The sequence below is a fragment of a genome, unplaced genomic scaffold, assembly GCF_019419815.1.
Source record: "Pyrus x bretschneideri cultivar Hongxiangsu unplaced genomic scaffold, Pyrus_bretschneideri_v1 Contig17, whole genome shotgun sequence".
Classification (NCBI taxonomy): domain Eukaryota; kingdom Viridiplantae; phylum Streptophyta; class Magnoliopsida; order Rosales; family Rosaceae; genus Pyrus; species Pyrus x bretschneideri.
Genome location: NW_025999468.1, coordinates 3,075,754 through 3,098,902, shown reverse-complemented (window position 1 = coordinate 3,098,902; position 23,149 = coordinate 3,075,754). Strand labels below are relative to the sequence as shown.

The window sequence follows — 23,149 nt, the reverse complement described above, 5'->3', positions numbered from 1 at the left end:
GAGGTCTAGCACCTATGCGGTTAGACAGAGCTTAGGTGGGAGCCTAGGCAGACTAGACGGATTTAAGCAAGTTTATTAGATATTTTATAAATAAATGTCTATTTATGCTTACAAAAACACATAATTGTGGTGTGATACATAAATTAGAAAATAAAATGATTTATAGATTAAAGGAATATAACATATTTAAAATATGGGAAACAAGCATATAATGAATGTTCATCCAAATATTCAACATTCCTCTTAAATTTTATTGAACAAAAATAAAATCCAAAATAAAAATTATCAATTTTCTGCCTAAATGCAAGTCCCGACCTAAACGGGTGCCTAGTGGGCTAAGCGGGAGCCTAGCAGGCTAATAGATGCCTAAGGAGGTCTAGGCACATTTTCTTAATTTTAAAACGTTTAGAAATTAATAGGGCGGTGACCACCACCTAGACGCTAGGCAGGGAGTTTTCGAACAAGGGCTCTAACCCTGGCTAACCCAAATTGTCATGTCCTTAGTTTATGTTCATTCTTTCTCAATCATGTCCTCACATGCTACAAACCCATAGGAATATGATGTAAATCAATGATTATACAAACAAGAAAGATGGTAGACAATGGGTGACTTCATCACCAGATCTCAAAGAAAATGGAAATGACCATTAATGGAAGGGGAAAATCATTACCTACACCCCCGGGATCCACCGTGGCCTTCCGAACCAATGACAACATGCCTTGCAATTTAATCTTCCTGGTGGCATTAAATCAATGGTTTCTTGTACCGCCACCTTGGCATTCCCGTTCCATACTAATAATAACATAAGGAAAATGAGATCTTTTAACTACAATCTGTGAACAATTCACAGGGTGGAAAGGCCATTGCTCAAGAAAAACACACCCTTTCAAACACCAAGAATATAAAGCAGCATTCTATTTACAAATTCATTCTGTACATGGATTCTCTCACTTCATCGGGTTAAAATCATTATTAGATTGAGGGAAAGAAATATGAAAAGAGAACGAAGAGTTGCGGCGAGATTTTCACAGGCGATATGTAAACGACACCCAAACTACCATCTCGATCCAGCCGGTATATGTCAAGTGGTTATCTTTGCTCACTGAAAATTACCAGGGAGGTTAGTTTCAATTCCCCAGCTTAAAAACAGTGGAGGTAAAGATATTGAAGGTGTCAGCTTGTCAGCAGGATCAAAATGCTTTACAGAGGTTGTTAGCTTTCATGTTAGATGAACACTGCTGCTTGATTGGACGACCTGTTGGACCGTATACCCTGCTCCGTTTAGGTTCAGAAATTCTCACATGTGAAACTGCAGTGGCAAGTGCGTCCACTAAACCAGAATCGTCATCATCTTCTGACTTGCAGCTATCAGAAGACGAAAGGAGACCTGAAGTTTCACTGAGAGAGCCATCTTCTGACTGGTTTAGACACGCCTTAAGTCTAGGTGGAATGACAAGCTGGCGAGATGGTTCTCCTGCTTGGTTCTTCAATCTTGATTTAATGGGTAGTGCCTTGAGTGTTCGCTCAGTATAAAACAATATCCATGGATGCCCTGTAAAAAAGCCACATATATGTCATTTCGTTGCACCTATAAAACCTGCAAAAGAAACCCATAACTTAAAATCACCAGAAAAAACAAAACTGTATGCGCACACTGTCTGTGATGACAAAGTATAGACATCTTGAGTAATCAGGGATGGCTTAACACTTCAGGGTTTAGTCCCTTCACTCGTACTGATAAGAATTTTAGTCCACGAGAAAATGTGAAAAAAGCTGCCGAATTGAAGTATTTAAACAAAATGAACAATGAATACTTTGCAAGTGAGAAGAAATAGGCACAATCAATATAGTAATAACAAGTAATATAATGATTTCTAACTATATTTATAATGAAAAATTGCCATAAACTATTTCATTTCAGTCTGCTAGGGTCATTCCTTCAAAACTCCAAAAGTACTACTGTAACTGATCAACCAGCACGTGTGGGATTGTGAAAAATAGAGGTGGGAAAGAAAGGCATCATAAGATATTTCAAAAATAATGCATATCTGAGCACAAGCATCATATAGAAGATGATGTTGACAAGTTATAAAAGTAAACATCAATCGACATGCTAATTAGTTGTACTTTCTCTCCAACACCAAAACAGATCACATATAAGCAACTCCCCGAGAATGAAGATGATACTTTTTACAAACATGTGAAAGGGGTTGCATACACCTAATAAAAGAGGTTGCACATAGTTAACAGTTCTCCTATTAGGCAGGACCAGAAACTTACTTAGTACTTCATCTGCTGTTATCCGTACAGAAACATCCCTTGTCAGCATTCTCCCAATAAGATCCCGCGCAGGTTTCGAAATTGACTCCCATATCCCTGAATGGAAATCAAGTTTCACGTTTTTTATTGCCTCAAAAACTGCTTCCAAGGAGTCCCCTTGAAATGGAAGAACACCAACCAAGAGTGCATGTAGGAGAACACCAGCACTCCAGATATCCACCTTCTCAGTATACTTTCCTAGCAAAACTTCTGGTGCAACATAAGCTGGACTGCCAGCCAAACCAGTCAGATTTTGACCTGCAGAAAGCACGAGAAACCATTTTGATTAACTAATCTATATACAAAACAGAAGATAAGAACCTGTATAAGAGCACTAAAAGTCTCACAGAACTTCTTTGTCTAACATGATACAGTCATATGGCCAGCTCAAGCACAGTTATGGATCTTGCATAGATACTTATTATAAAGGTTGAAGTTTAGTTTATCCTCGGGAAGGATACATATGCTGATTTAATCTCATTATTGAGTCATGTTAAATGTAACTACTCTTCCTTGGAGATCATACTGCTATTGAACAGGATCCTTGATTAATCTGTCCTCACACCCTTACAATCTGTGCTCATGATAGTTGTTGATGCTACAGTGCACTTAAAACATTTTATAGAAAATCATGATGCTCTACAATCAGTAAACAGGAAAGGAAAAAAAAAAAACATGTAGTAACAGCATAGATAAAATCCTTGAAAGTAGGGGTAAGGTATTCACCGTTTGATATTCTCATGGCCAGCCCAAAATCTGCAAGCTTTAACTTTCCTGCTTTTGTGAGTAGTATGTTCTCAGGCTTTATGTCTCTGTGTACAACCCCCATATCATGACAATACTTGATAACCAGCATCACTTCCTTGAATATATTAGCAGCCCGTTGCTCCGAATACTGAACCTCCTGAATCATTTGATCAATTAGGCGCCCTCCAGAGCACAGCTCCATCACAAGATGAAAACAATTCGACTCCTCATACACAGCCTGCAATGTCACAACCCCTGGATGACCAGACAAATGCTGCATTATCTCCACTTCCCTATGAACAGTCTCCTCTCCTTTCTTCAAAGTCTTACATGCATACTCTGAGCCACTAACCCGGGACTGACACAACCAAACCGACCCAAACTTTCCATGCCCAAGTGTTTCACCCGACGCATAATCTTCTTCAATCTTATTCTTCCTACCCATCTGGGTGGCAACATCTATACAACCTATCTTCCTCTTGATACCTCTTCCGGGTGCAACCAAAGACGAAGTCCCACATGGCGGAGCAGTGGCAATGCCAACAAGCCTACTTGTATGCGAAACCACAGGTTCGGTGCTCGTATCATCTTCTTTGCACCGCTTCTTCAACCTTGTAAAATCCTCTAGCGAATAGTGCGATTTAAGGGCCGATGATCTTGAATTGCACGCCTTTGATGCCACATCTTCTGGAAGATCTGGGCACGGGTCCTCACCGCCTTTCCTCTTCTTCCTCATCAATTCAGAGTAACCAACCACTTTAATCCAGAAGCACACTATCAGTACATTGAAATGGCAATTCACACTTTAGGTTTTGTTCCTTCAGAACCAAAATTCCATTTTTTTTTCCTCAATACAAAATTCAGTGCAATCAACTAAATTACAAAATTTTTGGCTACCCAGAAAAGAAATCCAACAGCTAAAGAATTCCACTATCTTAGCAACAAATTTCGAGTAAAAATCAGACAAAAAACTCACTAAACTCCGCGACTACATCATACCCAGTAAATCCAACAAATAAACCTCATTCACAAAGCCAAAAAAAAAAAAAACAAAAAACAAAAAACTCCGAGCATATAAACCAAAATCCGAACCCACGATTTTCATCAAATGACCAACAAATCGAAAAAAATTTAACCATCGGGAAAAAGAACGAAGCTTTGAGTTAACTCACCCAATATCCCTCACATTTCAGAGCTGTACAGCAAGATCGGAACGAAACCAACAAATCGGAGACAGCCAGCGGCGATCGTCAACGAGTAGCAGCGAACCCCCGCGAATGCAAATGGAGAACTCGATCGAACCAGAAACCCTAGAAATCCCCGATTGCAAGATTTGATGAGGGAAAATTCCCAATTGTTTTATTTATTACGGTAACAAAATAAGAAGAAGAGAGAAGATTGATTTGTGTTTTATTTTACAATTATTGACGTCGAAAGGTTTGGTCGGGGTTTTAGTGTTTTGCGCCCTTTCACCCGCCGACGTATCCTCTTTCTTTCTTTCTTTTTTTCATTTTTTATCAACACGTGTCCTCTTTCTATACGACTGATTTCGGAACCCGAAATGGAGTTGGACGCTGGGAAATCAGGCGGTGGAACTTTGGTGCCACCGTGTGACTTTGACGACACTTTGGGAAAGACTAGCAGTGAACTTTTGACGCATGTGATGTGATGTGATGTGATGTGATGTGTCGTTTGCCATGGGTGCGTAGTCGTAGCCCTGAACAGTATATGTTACTTGTGCAAGTCCATAGAAAGTTAAGGACAAAGAACTAAGAACTCATTTATACGTGCTTTTAAAAAAATTGAAAATATTTTTAGTGAAAATATTTTTAAAACTAATTTTTGGTAAAAATGTAAGTAAATCCTGAAAAAATACTCAATATGCTTCCTGAAGAAAGTACATAACTTGTACTTCTTGTATAAAGCACTTCAAGTGCTTTTGGAATCCAAAAAAATTTTTTAGAAACATACTTTCAGTCATTTTAAAAGCACATCCAAACAAACCTTAAAATTTTCTATACATTACTCTTTTCTAAAAGCTATCTCACATTATTACTAATTAAGTTAATTCTAGTCAAAGAAAGCTTGTTAAAGATTCTCAATTTGGTCCCGACGTTTCTCACCTTTTTCGCAGATGATCTTATGCTCTTTGCAGATGCAATACCAAAACAAGCTAGGGTGATGAAGAGATGTATTGACAAATTCTGCTTAGCATCTGGCCAGCCAGTTAACTTTGAGAAATCTATGATGTATTGTTCTCCTAATACTTGTGTAAATGAGGCTAGAAAAACAAGTGCTATTTGTGGATCTCTTTTATCTGATAATCTTGGAAATTATTTGGGGATGCCATTGATCAAATGTAGAGTCTCTAAGTCAACTTACAAGGGTGTGATTGATAAAGTTCAGAGTAGACTTCTTCTTGGAAGAGTACTATCCTTTCAGTCGCTGGAAGAGCCACCTCAATCCAAGCAGTCACCTCTGCAATACCGGTGTATGCTATGCAAACTACTAAGCTTCCAATTAGTGTTTGCGAGCATATGGATAAGTTGAACGGAAACTTCTTTTAGAGGGACTCTCAGCAGAAAAAAAAAATCCATTTATATCAACGGAACCTTGTTTGCAGGCCTAAATGCGTTGGAGGTGTAGGATTAAGAAAACGGCAGAAATGAATCAAGCTTTGTTGTATAAAATTGGATTGAGAATTCATGCTAAGAATACAGGTCTTTGAGCAAAAATCTATGAGGCGAAATACTTGCAAGGGAGCTCTATTTTGGATACTAAATTACATGAGAAGTCTGACTACTTCTACACTTGGAAAGGAATTCTTTATGAAACTGACTTGTTGCGCAAAGGAATGAAATGGAGAATTGGGAAAGGTGATGGTGTCAAGCTTTGGAAAGAACCTTGGGTGTTAAGGGATCCTTTAATTAATTATGTTGATGCTACTAACTTTATTGAGGAGGACTTTCCAATTTCTTGTAGTAAAAAAAACTAAGAGTGTATAGTAGGCTTCTCCTGCTGCAATTTAACAAATTTATTAGTTACTTCATTCAATGAATGGCTTTTCAGTATCCATTTTGAAATCACCATGACTAATCTAAAGCTACTTTCATATTGATTCGCCATCATTGATAAGGTTTCTTTGGGCTCAAAAGAAGTCATAATTAACTGTTTGCTAATCTACTGCTTTATTGTCATTGACTCTTTAGATTGGGAAGCACTTGCTTTTTTTCTTTTTTATTTTTTTGTGTAAAAGATTAATTACATCGATGATAACTATTATGATTAAGAATCAATATGTTGTAAACATACCTCAATTTGCTTGCTTTTAACGTCGAAATTGTGGTTTGTGAGTGAGGTTTTAATTTATTCTACAATTGATAAATTGGTGATTATTCTTTGTTTGCCTTTTTTTTTTTTTTATCGAATTTGGTTGTTTGTTTTGATCTTTCCTTTTTAGAAAATTTGTAGATTTCCTATTATTGTATCATGGATTCATTTTTATGTTTATTTTGTGGCTGTGTTGTTGTGGTGGATAAGTCATGTAAAGCATAATTCAAAGTCTTCAGATAAAACCAGAGGCAAGTAATTGTGTTTGGTTTGTTCGCGTCCAGTTATGTTTGATCCAATCTATGATTGAGTGTGTAGCTATATTGTTGTTGTGGTTTAATTGAGTGTAATGTAGGTTAATGGGGATGGCTAATTGTCTTTTGCTTCTTTGTATAAACACATAGTTTAGTTTGTCCTATAATCGATAAATCAATTATGGTTTAGATTTCACTAGGTTGTCTATATTTACATTTGTTGGTGTTGTTGATCTTTGTTTTTTCCAATCTTTGCTATTGTTATATGGCATGTAGGTTTTTTAGTTGGCTCTCTGACTATATTACTGTGGTAGTTAAATTTGGTGTGGTGTAAATTAAAGTGTCTAGATAAAACTAGGGACAACTGATGATCATTGTTTCCTTAGATGCAATCATGGATTAGTTTAGCTTATGAGTCATCAATTTTTAATTATAATTTGTTTGTTAGTTTGCTTGGATCAAAGCTAATAAGATTTAGTATCCTTTGCCAATTCGTTTATAAAGTGTGAAAATACATTTTATCTTGGTTTTAATGACATGAATGAATTCCATCTACTAATTAAATGGTGTTGTTACTTGGTTATAGGAAAAACTAACAAGTCTTTCCTTTATCTCTCCGGTTCTTAATGGGAAATTTGGAAAAGTAACCATATTTTATACTCCATATAGAATTATAACCACCATTTTAGTTTTATGATAATTCTAACCAAAATTTGATGTAAAAGTATTAATATATCCTTAATGACAAAAAATTCTCCATTGCTCTTAACCATGAAAAAACAACAATTAGTTGAGATTCTAAATTCACTCGGACTAATACGAAGACATTTATAAGATCTTGATGAGTAACTTTGGTTGACACTACCATTGCTTTCACTTGACCATTTGTGTATTGGCTATAAACCCTTCTCCGTCTGTAGTGGACCACGGTCACAAATTGAGTCATATTCTGAAGGAAAAAAAAATTAATTAGCACATCTAACTAACCTGCAAATATATTAAAATTAGGAAAAAGTTTTAGACAAAAATTAATTAGCACATATAACTAACCTACTTATGCAAAGTGTCGAAGAAACACTGAAATGGTTGCTTTATCGAAGCTTCTAATTCTTAAATCAACTTGTTGATTTGTCGAAGGATTCATAATATATTCACTTGCATTGGAACATGAAAATGGATATTATGGCGTGGTTGGTATTTTAAGCTTTTTCTATGCGCCATTTATAAATTTACAAATTTTGTATTTCATTTGTATAGATTAAATGGAAGATGAAGGTCCAACACCACTTGATCAATTGATGGCATATAAAAAAGTTGTCAAAATTAAAGTGCGTGTTTGTAGAATATGGAGACCGAAGTATCCAGGCATGGGCGATAAATATACAGGCCTACATTGTATATTGGTTGATGAAAAGATTAGTGATCATTTTTTGATAAAATTAGTTTATAAACATTTGATCTTCTGTCTTAACAATGAGTTATTTGTTTTAATGCACATGACATAGTTTTTATACTCTCCATAGTAAATATTGTATACAATTTATTTCTAAACACTTTATGTGACATCCCACATCGCCCAGGGAAGTGATCCTTAAATGCATATTTCCATCCTTACCTAGCACGAGGCCTTTTGGGAGCTCACTGGCTTCGGGTTCCGTAGGAACTCCGAAGTTAAGCGAGAAAGGGGCTAGAGCAATCCCATGATGGGTGACCCACTGGGAAGTTGCTCGTGAGTTCCCAAAAACAAAACCGTGAAGGAATGGTAAGCCCAAAGCGGACAATATCGTGCTACGGTGGTGGAGCGGGGCCGAGAAGTGGTCCTGCCCGGGCCGGTATGTGACAATTTGGTATCAGAGCCTAACCCTGGCCGTGGTGTGCCGACGAGGACATCGGGCCCCTAAGAGAGGTGGATTGTGACATCCCACATCGCCCAGGGGAGTGATCCTTAAATGTATATTCCCATCCTTACCTAGCACAAGGTCTTTTGGGAGCTCACTGGCTTCGGGTTTCGTAGGAACTCCGAAGTTAAGCGAGAAAGGGGCTAGAGCAATCTCATGATGGGTGACCCACTGGGAAGTTGCTCGTGAGTTCCCAAAAACAAAACCGTGAGGAAATGGTAAGCCCAAAGCGGACAATATCGTGCTACGGTGGTGGAGCGGGCCCGGGAAGTGGTCCTGCCTGAGCCGGGATGTGACACTTTATTCTCCAATTTTATGTTGTCAAATGATACATTCGTTTTTGCGTTTACTATGTGTACTACATAGTTTTTTTTATACGTATCCATCTCCTTTAAACTGTTAGTTACATCTGTTAATTTACTATCCATGTTGCTGTTTAATATTTGTCATCTATGCCTATTTTCATGTTATTTCAACTATAAAACTTAGCGATTTACTTATCCACAGTGTTTTCTGACACACCCCGACCGAGATCAGGGCGTGCTGGCCGTCACGTGGAAGTGACGTAGCCATGTGCACCGTGCGAAAGCTAATAAAGTAGTAATATGAAAGTACGAATAATTAAAAACTAGCATACAAAAGGTCAAAGTAAAAAGTGCTAGCGAATGTGAGACGCTAAATTCAGAGAATAAGTCTACAGCAGTCCAAAATAAAGTGACTCGATAATAGTACACCCGAAGGTGACCCTACATTGGTGAGTGTCTGTCAAAAATGCCGGGACGCCCTCTGGGAAAACCACCGAACTTGCTAAGCAACTAGAACCTGGAGGGGCGCAAAACAAAAGCGTGAGTGGGCAAAAACAAAGCTCTTTGAAAACCATTTAATAAAATACATTCTAACCCCTCGCCGTAAAACCTGTATACTTCCCAGAAAATAAACATATGTACGTATATAATAAATATGCCAATCATGCTCAAGGATATGCCATGTCAAAGCCTCACAAAGAACTACAAGTGCTCAGGTATAAATCACATCAATAGCATATAATCTGGCAGCCGGAGTCACCTAACGTGACCTGTATGGCTGCATATAGAGCTCAAATCTCAAACTAAATAACTGAACCTGCCCACGAGTCGGAACCACCTAAAGTGGTCTGTACGACAGGCCTGGGTGTAACATATATATACGCTCTAGTGCTACGATCACGTGAAGGCTGTGCGAATAATCGCGGGTCACCTACAAGTCGGAACCACCTAAAGTGGTCTGTACGATAGGACTGCGCACCTAACTTGGATCCAAGCTGAGCGTGTGGTGCGGGAGGTGAACAACACTTGAAGGACTGTGCCCTACTCTGGGCGGGAGCACTAACACCGGGGGTGCAGGTTATGAGCTCTCTAAGCACCTCTAATCACTATTTAATGCAAATGTTAAATAACGCTTACCTGGCACTTACCTGTGCCTCCACAGCACCAATATATATATATATATATAACATATGAATGAATATGTAAAGCAACATATATGCCACTAATCATGCATATCAACCAATAACATAAAAGGAATGGCATATAACTAATAAGCATTTATATTAATTTCTGGGAATTATATGTATATAGGTATATACGGAAATCAAAAGCCCACTCACTGGTATGTGGAGGGGTTGTAGCCCCCCTGCCTCGAGTGAGCACGCTCGTCCTCGGGATACGTATCACCTGTCCAAACCTCCCAACTCCGGTCAACTCCAAACGTAGTGATTCCGACGTCAAAACTCTTCAAACGAAGCACTCCGAGGTTCCTTGGGACCTCACCAAGTCACCTACGAGCTGAAAATGGTATGGTTGCACTCGCACGAGTCTCACGAGCTCGAAAATGTCCTTGGTTCCTTCGATCTGCTAAGGTTTGAGTGTGTTTGTGTGTGTCCGTACGTTTTCAGAAGGAAGAGGAAGGAAAAAGGACTCGGGAGAGAGAGACAGGGAAAGGGACAGGGGTCTGGGAGAGTGACAGTGTGTGTGTGGCCCAACACATGCCAACACCACACCAAAACAACCACTAACGTAAACGAAACGAACTAAGGGCAAAATAGTCATTTCACACATACGTTTTTGATAATTTCGGGACGGGATGTCACATTTTCAATTTTTTTTTTTTTTTTTTTTCTCTTTAATTGTCAAGCAACAAGCTATTGAAGCGTCTTTTGATGAAATGGACTATGAAATAATAGTTCCAAAGATTGAAGCGGTTGCTTCATATGAAATCATGAATTTTTGTACTAAAACAAGACAAGAGCTCAATACATAGTTGTTCTACATGACACCCACATCATGTTTACTTCCAAGACAGTTTTTAAGAAGTTGGCAAGTGTCTTTCCGCCTATTGCACAACATTTTTCTTGCAAGCTTATAACATATTGTATCCTCGATTAAACAAGCTTGATATCTTAACAGGTATTGATATACATAAATAAGCAAAATAATATGCATTGATGCTTATTTTATTCAACGTTTTCCTATGAACTTATCGATTTGTTTTTTTCAAATTTAAAGATGTCATTGGCCACCTGGTTGCGGTCCAGCCTTTAAAACCAATACAGATCAATAAGAGAATTGATCACAAATGTGATTTGGTCATACAAAATATCAGGTCATTTCATCTCTATAATAAAATTAAAATTTTTTTTGCATCTCAATTCCATCTGAGTTGTCTAATAGTCATATTCTTTACTTAAAAATAGTTTGAACAATTTTAAATAAAAATTAAGATTTTCATGAGTTTAAATTTTTTTTTTTTTTTTGGGCTTTTGATTTTTTACAGAAATAAAGTGGCTCAGATTACACTGGTCAGATGTTATACATGGCTTTTCTGCTCTCTCATTAGAACAGCCTCCCCGGCCAATCATTATTTTTTTTACAAGCTTGAGGGTTAAATTGTTTGCAGGTATTTACTTTAATAAAAAAACTTATTCATTTTCTATTTTCTTTCTAATCTATTTAGCTATTAAATTGGCTTTTATTATGTTTCTCTACGCTTGCAAAACGATGTTAGGTGATTTTATTTTATGTTAAAGTGTTTCTAGAAATGTGTTAAAACATTGACTGCATTAATGACTCGTGTTAAGACCGATGAACAACAAAAAAAATGTTATCTTATGATATTGTATTAACACAAATTATCATTTGTGTATCTAATTTGTTGATTTTCTATTAATTTCATTTTTGAAGATTATTACAAGTATAAATTAGTAGTTTTTCTAGACATTAATAAATATATTTTAGTTAATCATAATCATCAAAAGTAGTTTCTGAGATAAAAGAGTAATACAGCTTATGAGAAATCCACATCACCTTCACAAAAAAGATGTTATTGTCATACTAAACATATTACACATGTTGTTTTTGATACATGAAACGTAATTTTCATCCTGTTCTTTTTGAATTAGATATCATTTACTGTGATGCACAATATCTGAAATCTATAGAGCTATCCTAAAGTCTATAATTTACAATTTACAATTTTTGTTTGGCTAGATGGAAAACTATTTGAAATGTCAGTTAATACATCATTTTTACATTTTTCTGTCTTTACTTTTGTTTAATGCACAAACAACATCACCTTGAATAGCACTGGTTCAACACTTTTTTTAATAGATTTAGACATTCTAGAATTGAATACGTACAAATCAGTGTGAGTCCATTCATTCTCATAGAATGAGAATCATCGTGTGGTAATTTTATTTTTTTAAAAACTATTATTTTTATCTACCTATTTTACCTATGTTCAATCTAAATTATTACAGGTTTTCAGGCTGGCCTCATTCTATTAGAACACTACTTCCTTCTTCCAAGCAAGCCAATGAGGAAGAGATTTTGCAAACTGGAAAAAATGTGACAATTGAGGAGTTAAGGTATTTGGATCCTTTATTTATATAAGGCGTATGCAATACTTTTTTATTTTATTTTATTTTATTGTGTTCCACAAAACCCTTTCAATTGTTTTTGACTCATTTGATAAAAGTTATTTATTTAATAATTGGTTTTGTGCAAATATAATTTTTTTAAACATTTTGCAGAATGATACGTTTTTTGTGCAAAGTGTCAATCAAGCAATATAACACGAGGTATGAATGATGGTACACCGTTTGCCCTACATGCACAAAACAAATATACAAAGATCCAACGAGTGGTAAACTAATTTGCCAGAAGCATCCAAATCAGATTCCCACTTCATGATAATAACTCTAACAATGTGTTTCAATTTTTGTGTCTTCTGAATCCTTGCAAGCTTAGATTGCATTAAATCCAAACTTTTTTAGGAACACAAAGTTAGAAAATTATTCGCTGTTGTTTAGTACTTCGATAGATGATGCTTGTTTAACGGATTATTATGTGTCTTTTGAATATTCCCAAGCTTAGATTATATTAAATCCAAACTTTCTTATATATACAATGTTGGAAAATAATTCGCTGTTGTTTATTACTTTGATAGATGGTGATTGTTTAAAGGATTATTGTATTGTCAGGCACTTTCATAGATGAGAACTTTTTTAAATGTCTATTTGATGTACATTTTATGTTAAAAAATAATGTAATGATTATACCTTCGTGAAAGAAAAGGTAGTAAAAAAGAATTAGATATAATGAGGACACTGAAATAAAGAATCATAGTATACTTCAATTTTATCATATGATTAATCTTAACATTAAAGTACAACATTTAAAAATTTAATACGAATCAAGCTTTAAACTCATTAAACAATTCGTGGTTTCTAATTTATGCAGTATGTTTTTAAATGAAGGTACAAAGTGTTCTTCGTCCTTGAAGATGAAACAAACGAGACCAATGCTCTCATTATTGGCAAATCAGGTGAAAAAGTTTTTGGCATGCCCCCTAAAGACTTGGTTTTCAATCAGAAATCAGCAGATCAAAAACAGTTGCCAAGTTCTTAGGCTTATAGGGCAGAAAAAAAAATTTTAACCTTCGATTTGGAAACAAGAGAAATTCATTGAACTCGAATGATTTTCTCATCCACAACGTTTCTAAGGACCTGACTATTTAGCTAGCAACTCCACAATCTTTGATAGAGAAATTACAGTCTCTTCTACAACAGTTTCATCTTCCACTACCCCTGTTGACACAACTAAGGAATCGCATAAAAGAAAGAGAGAATCAGTTAGAAGAGCCCTTTTTATACCATCTGAAAAAAAAAGGTTGTACTTTGTATACAATATTTTTAATTCCATCACAAATTGATCTCAATCTAATCTAAATTTATGTTTTCAATGTTTTTAATATCTTTGACATAGTGAACGCGAAGAAATATTTGAAACAGATACACAAGATCCTGATCAGGTTTCGATCAGTTGTTGAAAAGAAAATCTTGGCTAACCAGCTCAAAAATAGACCTTGCTCCGGACAAAAAAAAAAAAAATAGATAACTCTGGTTTATTACTGGTTATTCCATACTATAAATCTTTTTATCTCCAAAATTTATTACAAGTGTATTAACATTTTCTTTCAGTTTTAACTTCCTTCTTTTTTTCTAATTATCCAAATTGCTTCAAGGAAAAAACTTTTGCTCATTTGTTAAGGGATGTTGTCATGTGTTATCCAAAACAGACAAGTGTTGGTTAATATTTTGTGTATGTAAATAGTTGATCCTAACATGAATTCCCCATTCTTTTTGTGTATATAAACAATGTGCTCTTTTGGATATTTTATGTTCAAGTAGCCATACCAATGGAGGACAAGGATGATTGTCAAGGGGAATACTAGGCTACCCATTTTTGTATATCAATGATAAGGCATTTGATAATGTCTTTCCGTAAGTTATATAAACTTAGATAGCTTTGTAAAAATATTTGCTCCATTTTTTGCTTAATTTTATCTCACTCTTTGCATATTTATATGTCAAAAATATAATATATGGTTATATTTTCGCTCCCGCAACAACATGCGGGTAAAATTTACTAGTTAACTCTAAATTGTGCTTGTCTATATGCAAGTTTACTCGTTTGAAAAGAAGAAGAGTAAGGCGATTACTATTTACAAATCTGAATTTCTTTTTTTTTTTTAATGTTTTCTTGGCCTTATCCTCAGAATTGGATTTGCTTCGGACTTTAGTGTCTGGAGCCTAAGGATCAATTAATCTGGGCCACACAAATTGAATCTAACGGTTTCCATAAACTCATTTTCCTGGTTCATCACACACAAACCAACAACTCTGATTTCTTTTACACACCAATCAGCAACCCAGATGGATTGATCTTTAGGTTCCGGACACTAAGGTCTGGAGTGGATCCAATTCCCTTATCGTCCATTATAACTATCGCCTTAGCTTTTCGATGAAATTTTTAACCACTCTCATTGCACCACGTGTCATTATTGATTAATAATATATGCACATATTTTTATAAGATTCGCAGCCATTCATGCAGTTTCATGAGCCCTTATCCAATCTTCTGATTTCCTCATATTTCTCCATAAAAAAACTCTTTAAACCACCACATCTACTCACACCAAGCCTCTTCCATCTTCCCTGCACATTACAATTCATATATTTTTAGAAAAGAAAGTTCTTTCAACAATGGATAACCTGACGCAATTGCAAGGACAAGAAAGGCGAGAAACGAGTGAGAAGATGAACAACAAAGAAAGAGGTGTGTCTAACATCATAGGAAGAGAAGCACCAATTCATCAAGTGGTGCAAGAGGTTGCATCAATCAATCAACACAACAAAGAAGAAGTTGGTTCAAGCACCGGTTGTGCATCTAACCTCAAACTACGTAGGGGAAACCAATGTGAGGTCCTATTGGAAGATCACCTTATTCCATATAGTTTGTACGCGGCAAATTATTTTCGTAGAGGATTTAGAATGCGATGACATTTGTTCAATAAAATCATCTTGTTATTTGAAATCGTGATAATTACTTTGTTCAAAAGAAGGATGTTGAGAATGCTATGAGCAAAAAATCACGGTTGCCTTGTGGATGCCGCTTATGGGGCATCTGTAGACTGTACATTCGACTTACATCTACAAAGAACGTCACCGTCACTTGATTGAGCAATTGTGGGTGTTGAAACTTGCTCAAAATAACTGAAGCTCATTCTTATGCTTTCAATAAATGACAAAGATACGTATTATGTTGAAGTATGCTCTGTAGTGTGTTTCAATTTTTTTTTAACCGTGTTGAACTTTGTAAGTTTGTTAGTGTGTTAACTTTGTAAAATTGTTTAAGTGGTGAACTTTATAAATTTTGTTTAATGTGAACTTTGTAAGATGATTGAGGAATGAAGAAAATAGTTAACGATTTATAGGACTTTGTAATTTTTAGTTTCGGTATTTTTTTTATCGTTGTATTAATTATGACATTTGATTTTGGAAATTATAAGAGTTGAATGTGCCAGATCGCGTCATGTGGATGCACCAGATTGTGCCTCGTGGATATGCAGATTGCACCACGTGGCAAGCTTTTTCAATGGAATTTATTCGGTTTTTTCCTCCAAATTTTCTGATCCGTTAGATCAAAACATGCAAATCTAACCGTTGAATACGAACGGCTGATGTTTCACGCAATTAAAAAGTAAAAAACCAACGACAGTATATAAAGGCGCCAACAGCTGAATCAGCGGCCACCGTGAGGCTCCAATTTCAACCGCCGCAAATGGCCCAGTATACACCAACCTTAAACCCTCCCAAAACCCTAATCCCCAAGCTCTCAAATCCTAATCCCTCGTTCTCTTCATTCTCTACCTTCACAATCCCAAAACCCAAATCCATAAACTTCCCAAAATTCTCCATTTCGGTCACGGCGGCCCAAAACCAGCAGCACCACCAGCAACCGCCATCCTTGGAAGCTCTGATCAACAGTGATCGCAAAGAAGAGGTGCTTGGAGTTATCAAGAGTTCGTCGTCGCACTGCCTTTCCGAAACCAACCTCCACCTGACAGTTCCTGGCCTCAAATCCAAAACCAGAGGCAAGGTATGAAACCCAAATGAAAAAAGAACACGTTATTATTTTGGGTTTTAATTAATTTTTTTTTCCCAATACGTTTGGTAAATTTTGATTGACAACCAAGTTGGAGCTTTTTTCTCAAGAAACCACTTGTGGGTTTTTAATTTGACTGGAGAAGGACTTGCAATTTTCTGTGTTTTGCAGGTTAGAGATGTTTACGACAGTGGGGATTATCTAGTTATGGTTACGACGGATAGGCAGAGTGCATTTGACAGAATTCTTGCGTCTATTCCCTTCAAAGGCCAGGTTTGTCCTCAGTTCTTACCCCAAAGGAAGTAAATTTCTTAATATCAGTTTTCTGTATTGTGTTTAGTTGAATTTCTTACTAAAAATAGAAAAAGAACGGTCACAAATCACGATATCGAAAAAATACAGTATTCATTACATGGTTGATGGATAATTAGTAGTAGTATCTGAAATCATGATCATTGTTTCTATGATATTTAGGTCCTTAATGAGACAAGTTTATGGTGGTTTGACAAAACTCGACATATAACTTCAAATGCAGTTGTTTCGGCTCCGGATGAAAATGTAACAATTGCAAAGAAATGCTCTGTTTTTCCCGTTGAGTTTGTGGGTAAGAGATTCCATTAATTGTGTTTAGCATTTTTCTTTAACTGGCTAGTGAGTTATTTCACTGTCAATGTGATTCATGTTTCTTAGAGTTTTCATTGTAATTCATAATCTTTCAATTTTGAGTAAGGGAAGATGTTACGAGGTTTAGTAAAAGAAATAACTTTTGTCTTAATTTTTTTTTTTTCATAATCAACGCAATGGTCGAAAACAATAAAAAGAACTGGTGGAAGATGGACTTTCTGATATATTCATTTTGTATCCTAGCGAGCAATTGCTTAATGTTCCAGCATTGTACTTGGGGCGTTGGTTCATGGATTCAACTTTCTGTAAAAGAAATTATTCACCCACATTTTTCTTATTTTCTGAATTTTGGCGTTGGAAGCCTCCATTTTACTTAAAGAATTTATGTTTTGGTAGCTTGTTTTGCTGTTACCTACACTGTTTCTTCGTTTAAGAAAAATTAGATATTTATGCATCTACCTGGTCTTTTGAGAGGATAACGTAGCTGTATATTATGCAAATGGAAGTTTTGAGAGGAAACAATTATATAGAGAGGTATCCTATATTTTCTTCTCATAATCATGGAGGAAAAGTATGATAGCTTAAATCTTTTTATTTTCTTCTTCTCATATTCATGAAGGAAAGTAGATTAACTGGTACTGTAGATAAAATTTTAACCATGAAGATTTCATAATAAGCGTATGACAGAAAGGCAGAGTAAATTATGAAACCTAATGTTACAATCCATCTTTTCATGAGTTTATTGGCTTGCTCTCTTTTCTTTCCTGATCACGGAAAGTCAGTAGTTGTTGAGTAAAAAAATTTCATAGTCCACAGTATTTAATATTTTCATTGTCCATCGTATTTCTTGTTGTAAAAGATGGAATTTTATCTTCGAAGATAATGGTTTATTTGAATGAGGGTACTTGCAGCATTCATAAGTTCATTAAGTATAAAGTCTTTACGCTACTTTTGCTGCTCATTTTGTAGTCAGAGGTTTTGTGACGGGAAGCACTGATACATCATTATGGACGGTCTACAAAAATGGTGTTCGAAATTACTGTGGCAATGTACTCCCAGATGGTGTGCTTTCTAATTAATAAGTTGGTTTTGTAAACCATTTTTAAAAGTCAAACCAATTTTTGTCTAATGGTCTATTCATGTTCTAGGCTTGGTAAAAAGCCAAAAGCTTCCTGCAAATATACTCACACCAACAACTAAGGCTGCAGATCATGATGTTCCTGTTACCCCAGACGAGGTTTGCTAAATTTGATGTCATTTGCTACCTAACAGGGGAAAAATAGGGAAGGAGAAAAGGGTAGCGATAATCAGTCTGTGTTGTAGACGGAATTAGGTCATTACGTTGTGCTGGATTTCCTAGTGGGTTGGAATGTATTAATATTGCTTCATGCAATTTTCTCGCAGATAATTGAACGTGGACTAATGACTCAAGCCGAGTATGATGAAGTAAGCAGGAAAGCACTGAGCTTGTTTGAGTATGGACAGGTAACTTGACTTTATTCTTATTGTCTTATTGCAATGAACATTTTAAAATGTAATTATCTGAAAACATATTGGGAAATTGGGACTACTTGATAAATATATAGGCTTCTGAATGAGATTACTATTTTAGCATAAAAGTGGAATATAAGAAAGGCTACAATGATGAAAAGTTGGAAAAGCCTGAACAAATTCTTTTGAACGGTTGAAAACTGTGTCAAATGCTTTGATCTTGGACATTAACTTTGTATACCTGGACACGACCAAGGATTTGTGTGTGTATAAGCTTATCGAGCATACATAGTTGAGCAATCCAAATAAATATATTTGCCAACGTAACCAGCTGTATATGTTTGTGGGGAGATTATCATAATTGACTTGAGTTCGGGTACTGACCGAATCAACTTCTTATTTAAATAGTAACCATCACCCAAACTTACCAGTTTTACCATTTCTTTCATGTTGCAGTGTGTGGCTTTGGAACATGGCTTGATATTGGTAGACACAAAATATGAATTTGGAAAGGGCCAGGATGGTTCCATTCTTTTGATTGATGAGGTTTAGCATTCTCATCTGTAAAAATTTAATAGTTCTTTCTGACTCATAATAATACACTTTTTCAAATAATGTAATGAGAGTTGATTTCCACTCCTTTCCATTCCAGGTGCATACACCTGATTCAAGCAGATATTGGATTGCACATACTTATGAGGAGCGATTTCAGAATGGTCTTGAACCCGAAAATGTTGATAAAGTATGCAATGCATTTATACTGTTATGTTCTTTTCGCCCTTTTAATCTTATGATCTTATAGACAAATTACGTTTTATCTGACATTTATATCTTTAATTCTTAGGAGTTCTTGAGGTTGTGGTTCAAAGATCACTGCAATCCTTACAAAGATGAGGTAGTTCACATGAAGTTCAATATATTTTCTTTTTTGCGTTTGAGCATGTATAAACTTCAAATCTCACTCTGATGCTTAAAACTGTTAGGTCCTCCCTGATGCTCCTGAGGAACTCGTTTGTGAACTAGCTTGGCGGTATGCCACTTCTTTACTGTGCCTTACATAATTTATTGTATACTATATTATAATGCCTTCAACATGCTTCATGGATGTAAACAAGGAGTGTTAACCTGGCCACCCGACTCAGCAGGTCAGGGGCGGGTCACCGTAGGCGCATTTTGAGCTGCTCGAAACCTAAATACTTGATTATAAACTGCTAATTGACTTGTTAGAAATTTGTACTTGGTAGTGCGTTTTATGATGGAATATCATATTTGAAAGACATCTGGCTTTACCGCCTTGGTTATGATGCGGTTTGTTAGGATATTCTGTCTAAAGCAAAACATGGGAATGGGGTATCTGGAGATGCAATGTTAATGTGTCTTTCCATCCTTCATTTCCCCCGGTTCATATTGTGATTAGGAATATTTCGCTGATGACAACTCATCCTTCATTCCCTCCTCCCTCGCTTTCCTGGGTTCCCCCTCCCCCTCCTCTCCCCTATCTGGCTTCCCCATGTATCTAAATAGAACTACCCTTGCCCTTAACGTGTTATTGTTTGATAAGATCCGTACAGAAGCGACCAAGTTTGAAGATTTTTGTATCTACCACTACTTGGACTGAGATTATTCTTTGATGACAGATACATTTTCCTGTACGAGACAATAACAAAATCAAAATTCAAGCTGCCCTCCACGGAGGTAAGACTTAGAGATAAAAATACGTCATTGACATATTGAGAGTATTGTGTAGAGATTGTTGTAACATAATTTTCTGCTTTTTCATTCAGGAGCCAATACATGATCGGATATCACGCAATGTTGCACAGGCGCTGTCATCTCTGACTCGATAACTTTGTACTGTGAAGCACAAATTTTATGCTGGAATTTAGTTAACCCTTCCTTTCCACCGGAAAGAGGAAAGCATCCGAAATGATTGGAATGCAGTTTGTTGTGCTGTTTTTGGGATATTGTCTCTAGGTTAGGTGTTTAAACAGTGGCTTGTATGCAACACCAGGTTAGGTGGTACTTGGTATAATTAAGCCAAAAGCGTTTTAAGCTGCCATTTTGCTTAAAGTGTGCTTGCGTGCAAATGTAATCAGACCACATTACATCGGCAGATGCCTGATGGTGTGCTTATAACTATTATTTGAAAGGATATGAAATTTTATTTACTTTTAAAACAATGATGGGTGTAAGATTTTTAACACATGACATTGTATTATTGGATCGGCATGCTAAGTGACGGTGAACCTGTTCCATATAAGTTGATCCCTTTTTTATGGACGCTATGGTCTAGTTTATGTTTTATTCTCTAAAATTTCATCCGTTAGTCTTCACTACCAAATTAACCTTTGTTTTTCTGACCGTACAGAGTTGACGTTATGCATCTGTACATTGTTCAATAACAAAAAATGAATCCTATAAATGGATGGATTAGGAACTTATTGCCTATAAAACTTGTGTTCATATCAAGTTTGGGAAAGAAATAAGGAATTTTAATGAAAAATGCTTCTCAAAACTTTTAATTAACCAAAAACCATATACTAACTTTATTTAATAAAAAAGACTTAAACTTTAATAAAAATGACTCAAATTTTAATGAAAATGACAAAAGTTTTACATAACAACAAAACAGAAAAAAAAAAAAAAAACATATACTAATGCGCAGGATCGCGCGTCACATCACACACACACTCTCTTACCCACTTAACCATGTAACTTCGTTCTCTCTCTCCCTCTTTGTATGTTCACATCCATTTTTTTCTCTCCTTTCGCCTCATCCATCCACATCAACTTTTTCACTTTTATTTTTTATTTTTTCACCTCTCCCCACTCTTCTCTTTCCTTTCACCTCACTCCATAAACATTTTATTTTTATTTTATTATTTGTTTATTTGATTATTCTTTCAATTGTTTTAGAACAAAGTAAGTAATAATATTACAAAATTAAAAATAAAGAAAAATTTCATTATTTAGTTTATGAACATTAATACTGTGACAATTTCTTAAACAAAATATTGACTACTTCTTAAACTGAACATTGACTACTTCTTAAACCAAACACTATTTTGTAAACTAAACATTGACTACTTCTTAAACTGAACAGTATTTCTTAAACTAAACACTAACTATATCTTAAACGGAACACTAATACTATCATTACTTCTTGAACTAAACACTGACTATTTTGTAAACTGAATACTGACTATTTCTTAAACTGAACGCTAGTACTATTACTATTTCGTAAACTAAACACTGACTATTTCTTAAACCGAACACAATAGACTATATATATATATATATATATATATTAAACCAAGTAATAGTACTATCACTATTTCGTAAACTAAACACTGACTATTTTTCAAACCAAACACTAGTATTATCACTGTTTCGTAAACTAGTACTGTCACTATTTCGTAAACTAAGCACTGACTATTTCTTAAACAAAAAGCTAACTATTTCGTAAACTAAACACTGACTATTTCTTAAAATCGAACACTAGCACTATCACTATTTTTTAAGCTATTTCCTTACAAATTACTGTCATGTATTGATGTCAGCAATATATTTTTTTATCTCAAATTTCTATCTCTTTTTAAATTTTTTTAGAGTTTGTTGATGTCAGTTTGAAAGGATTTGGTTGTTCCTTACACACTCCCTCTCTTCCTTCCCGATGAAATATTTAAAAAGTAATTTGGGTGTTGCTTTTGCACCGTTGATTTTTTGTTGAAAATTACCACTTTTCTTTTCTTTCTTTCTGTACATAAACAGATTTCTCTCTCCCTCTCTAAAAGAAAAAAGAGTCATTGAAGCTTCACTCTCACGTTTTCCTTCCCAATGAAATGTTTTAAAAATAATTTATTTCATTCATCCATTTCATCTCATCATTCATTGTACTACTCCCACTACTTATTTTGCACTGCACGTTAGTCTTCTTATCAGTTCTATCTACTCACAGTTACAGCAAAGGCTTGATTTGATATTTGAATTGGTTGGCGCGTGCTTACGCGCGGTTGGGTTGGATTATTTTTTATTTTTCGTCCTTATCGTTAAATAAAGTTTGTATATGGTTTTTGGTTAAAATTTAAAATTTTGAAGCCCTTTTGGTTAGTTTTTCTAAAGAAATAAGCATGTTCATATCCAATTTGAGAGAGAATGTCCAAAAACAAAGGCTTAAATGTCAAAATGGTCCTTGTGTTTTACGTGTTTGGTCAATTTAGTTCCTAAGTTTTCAATTTGGCAGATTTGTCCTTGTGTTACTGTTAGCCAATGTGGTCAATTTCGTTATTTTACTGTTAAATATTTCATTTTGAATTATTAAAAACCATGTTTATTTTAAGAAATATGAAAAGATCAATGCTAAATAAAATAAAAAAAATTAAAATTAAAATTAAACACTCCAGGCAACATCTGCAACTTCCACGTTGCGTTGCTCTCCACCAATGGTATACATCTTACTCCCTTCCCTCTTATAGAAATGTCATTTAAAGTAGATGCATCAAC

The 23,149-nt window shown here is 35.5% G+C and overlaps 2 protein-coding genes across 3 annotated transcripts; one reads left to right on the top strand and one right to left on the bottom strand.

The window, feature by feature from the left end:
- Positions 1–864: 864 nt before the first annotated feature.
- On the bottom strand, positions 865–4,518 carry LOC125475934 (serine/threonine-protein kinase PEPKR2-like). Of its 2 annotated transcripts, none has more exons than XM_048581404.1 (4): positions 4,240–4,518; positions 3,047–3,841; positions 2,282–2,578; positions 865–1,553 (listed from the first exon to the last, which is right to left on the bottom strand). In XM_048581404.1, exons 2-4 carry the CDS (start codon positions 3,801–3,803, stop codon positions 1,192–1,194), a joined length of 1,416 nt encoding a protein of 471 aa, XP_048437361.1. In that variant the 5' UTR covers positions 3,804–3,841; positions 4,240–4,518; the 3' UTR covers positions 865–1,191. The 2 variants fall into 2 exon arrangements, with proteins under 2 accessions (XP_048437361.1, XP_048437362.1); XM_048581405.1 differs by having other exon boundaries at positions 3,047–3,823.
- An 11,637-nt stretch (positions 4,519–16,155) lies between these two features.
- On the top strand, positions 16,156–20,826 carry LOC125475933 (phosphoribosylaminoimidazole-succinocarboxamide synthase, chloroplastic-like). Its single transcript, XM_048581402.1, has 12 exons — positions 16,156–16,525; positions 16,703–16,804; positions 17,006–17,135; positions 18,125–18,217; positions 18,304–18,392; positions 18,560–18,640; positions 19,103–19,192; positions 19,299–19,388; positions 19,491–19,541; positions 19,630–19,676; positions 20,284–20,341; positions 20,431–20,826. The coding sequence occupies exons 1-12, from the start codon at positions 16,208–16,210 to the stop codon at positions 20,491–20,493; spliced, it is 1,212 nt and encodes a 403-aa protein (XP_048437359.1). The 5' UTR covers positions 16,156–16,207; the 3' UTR covers positions 20,494–20,826.
- Positions 20,827–23,149: the final 2,323 nt, after the last annotated feature.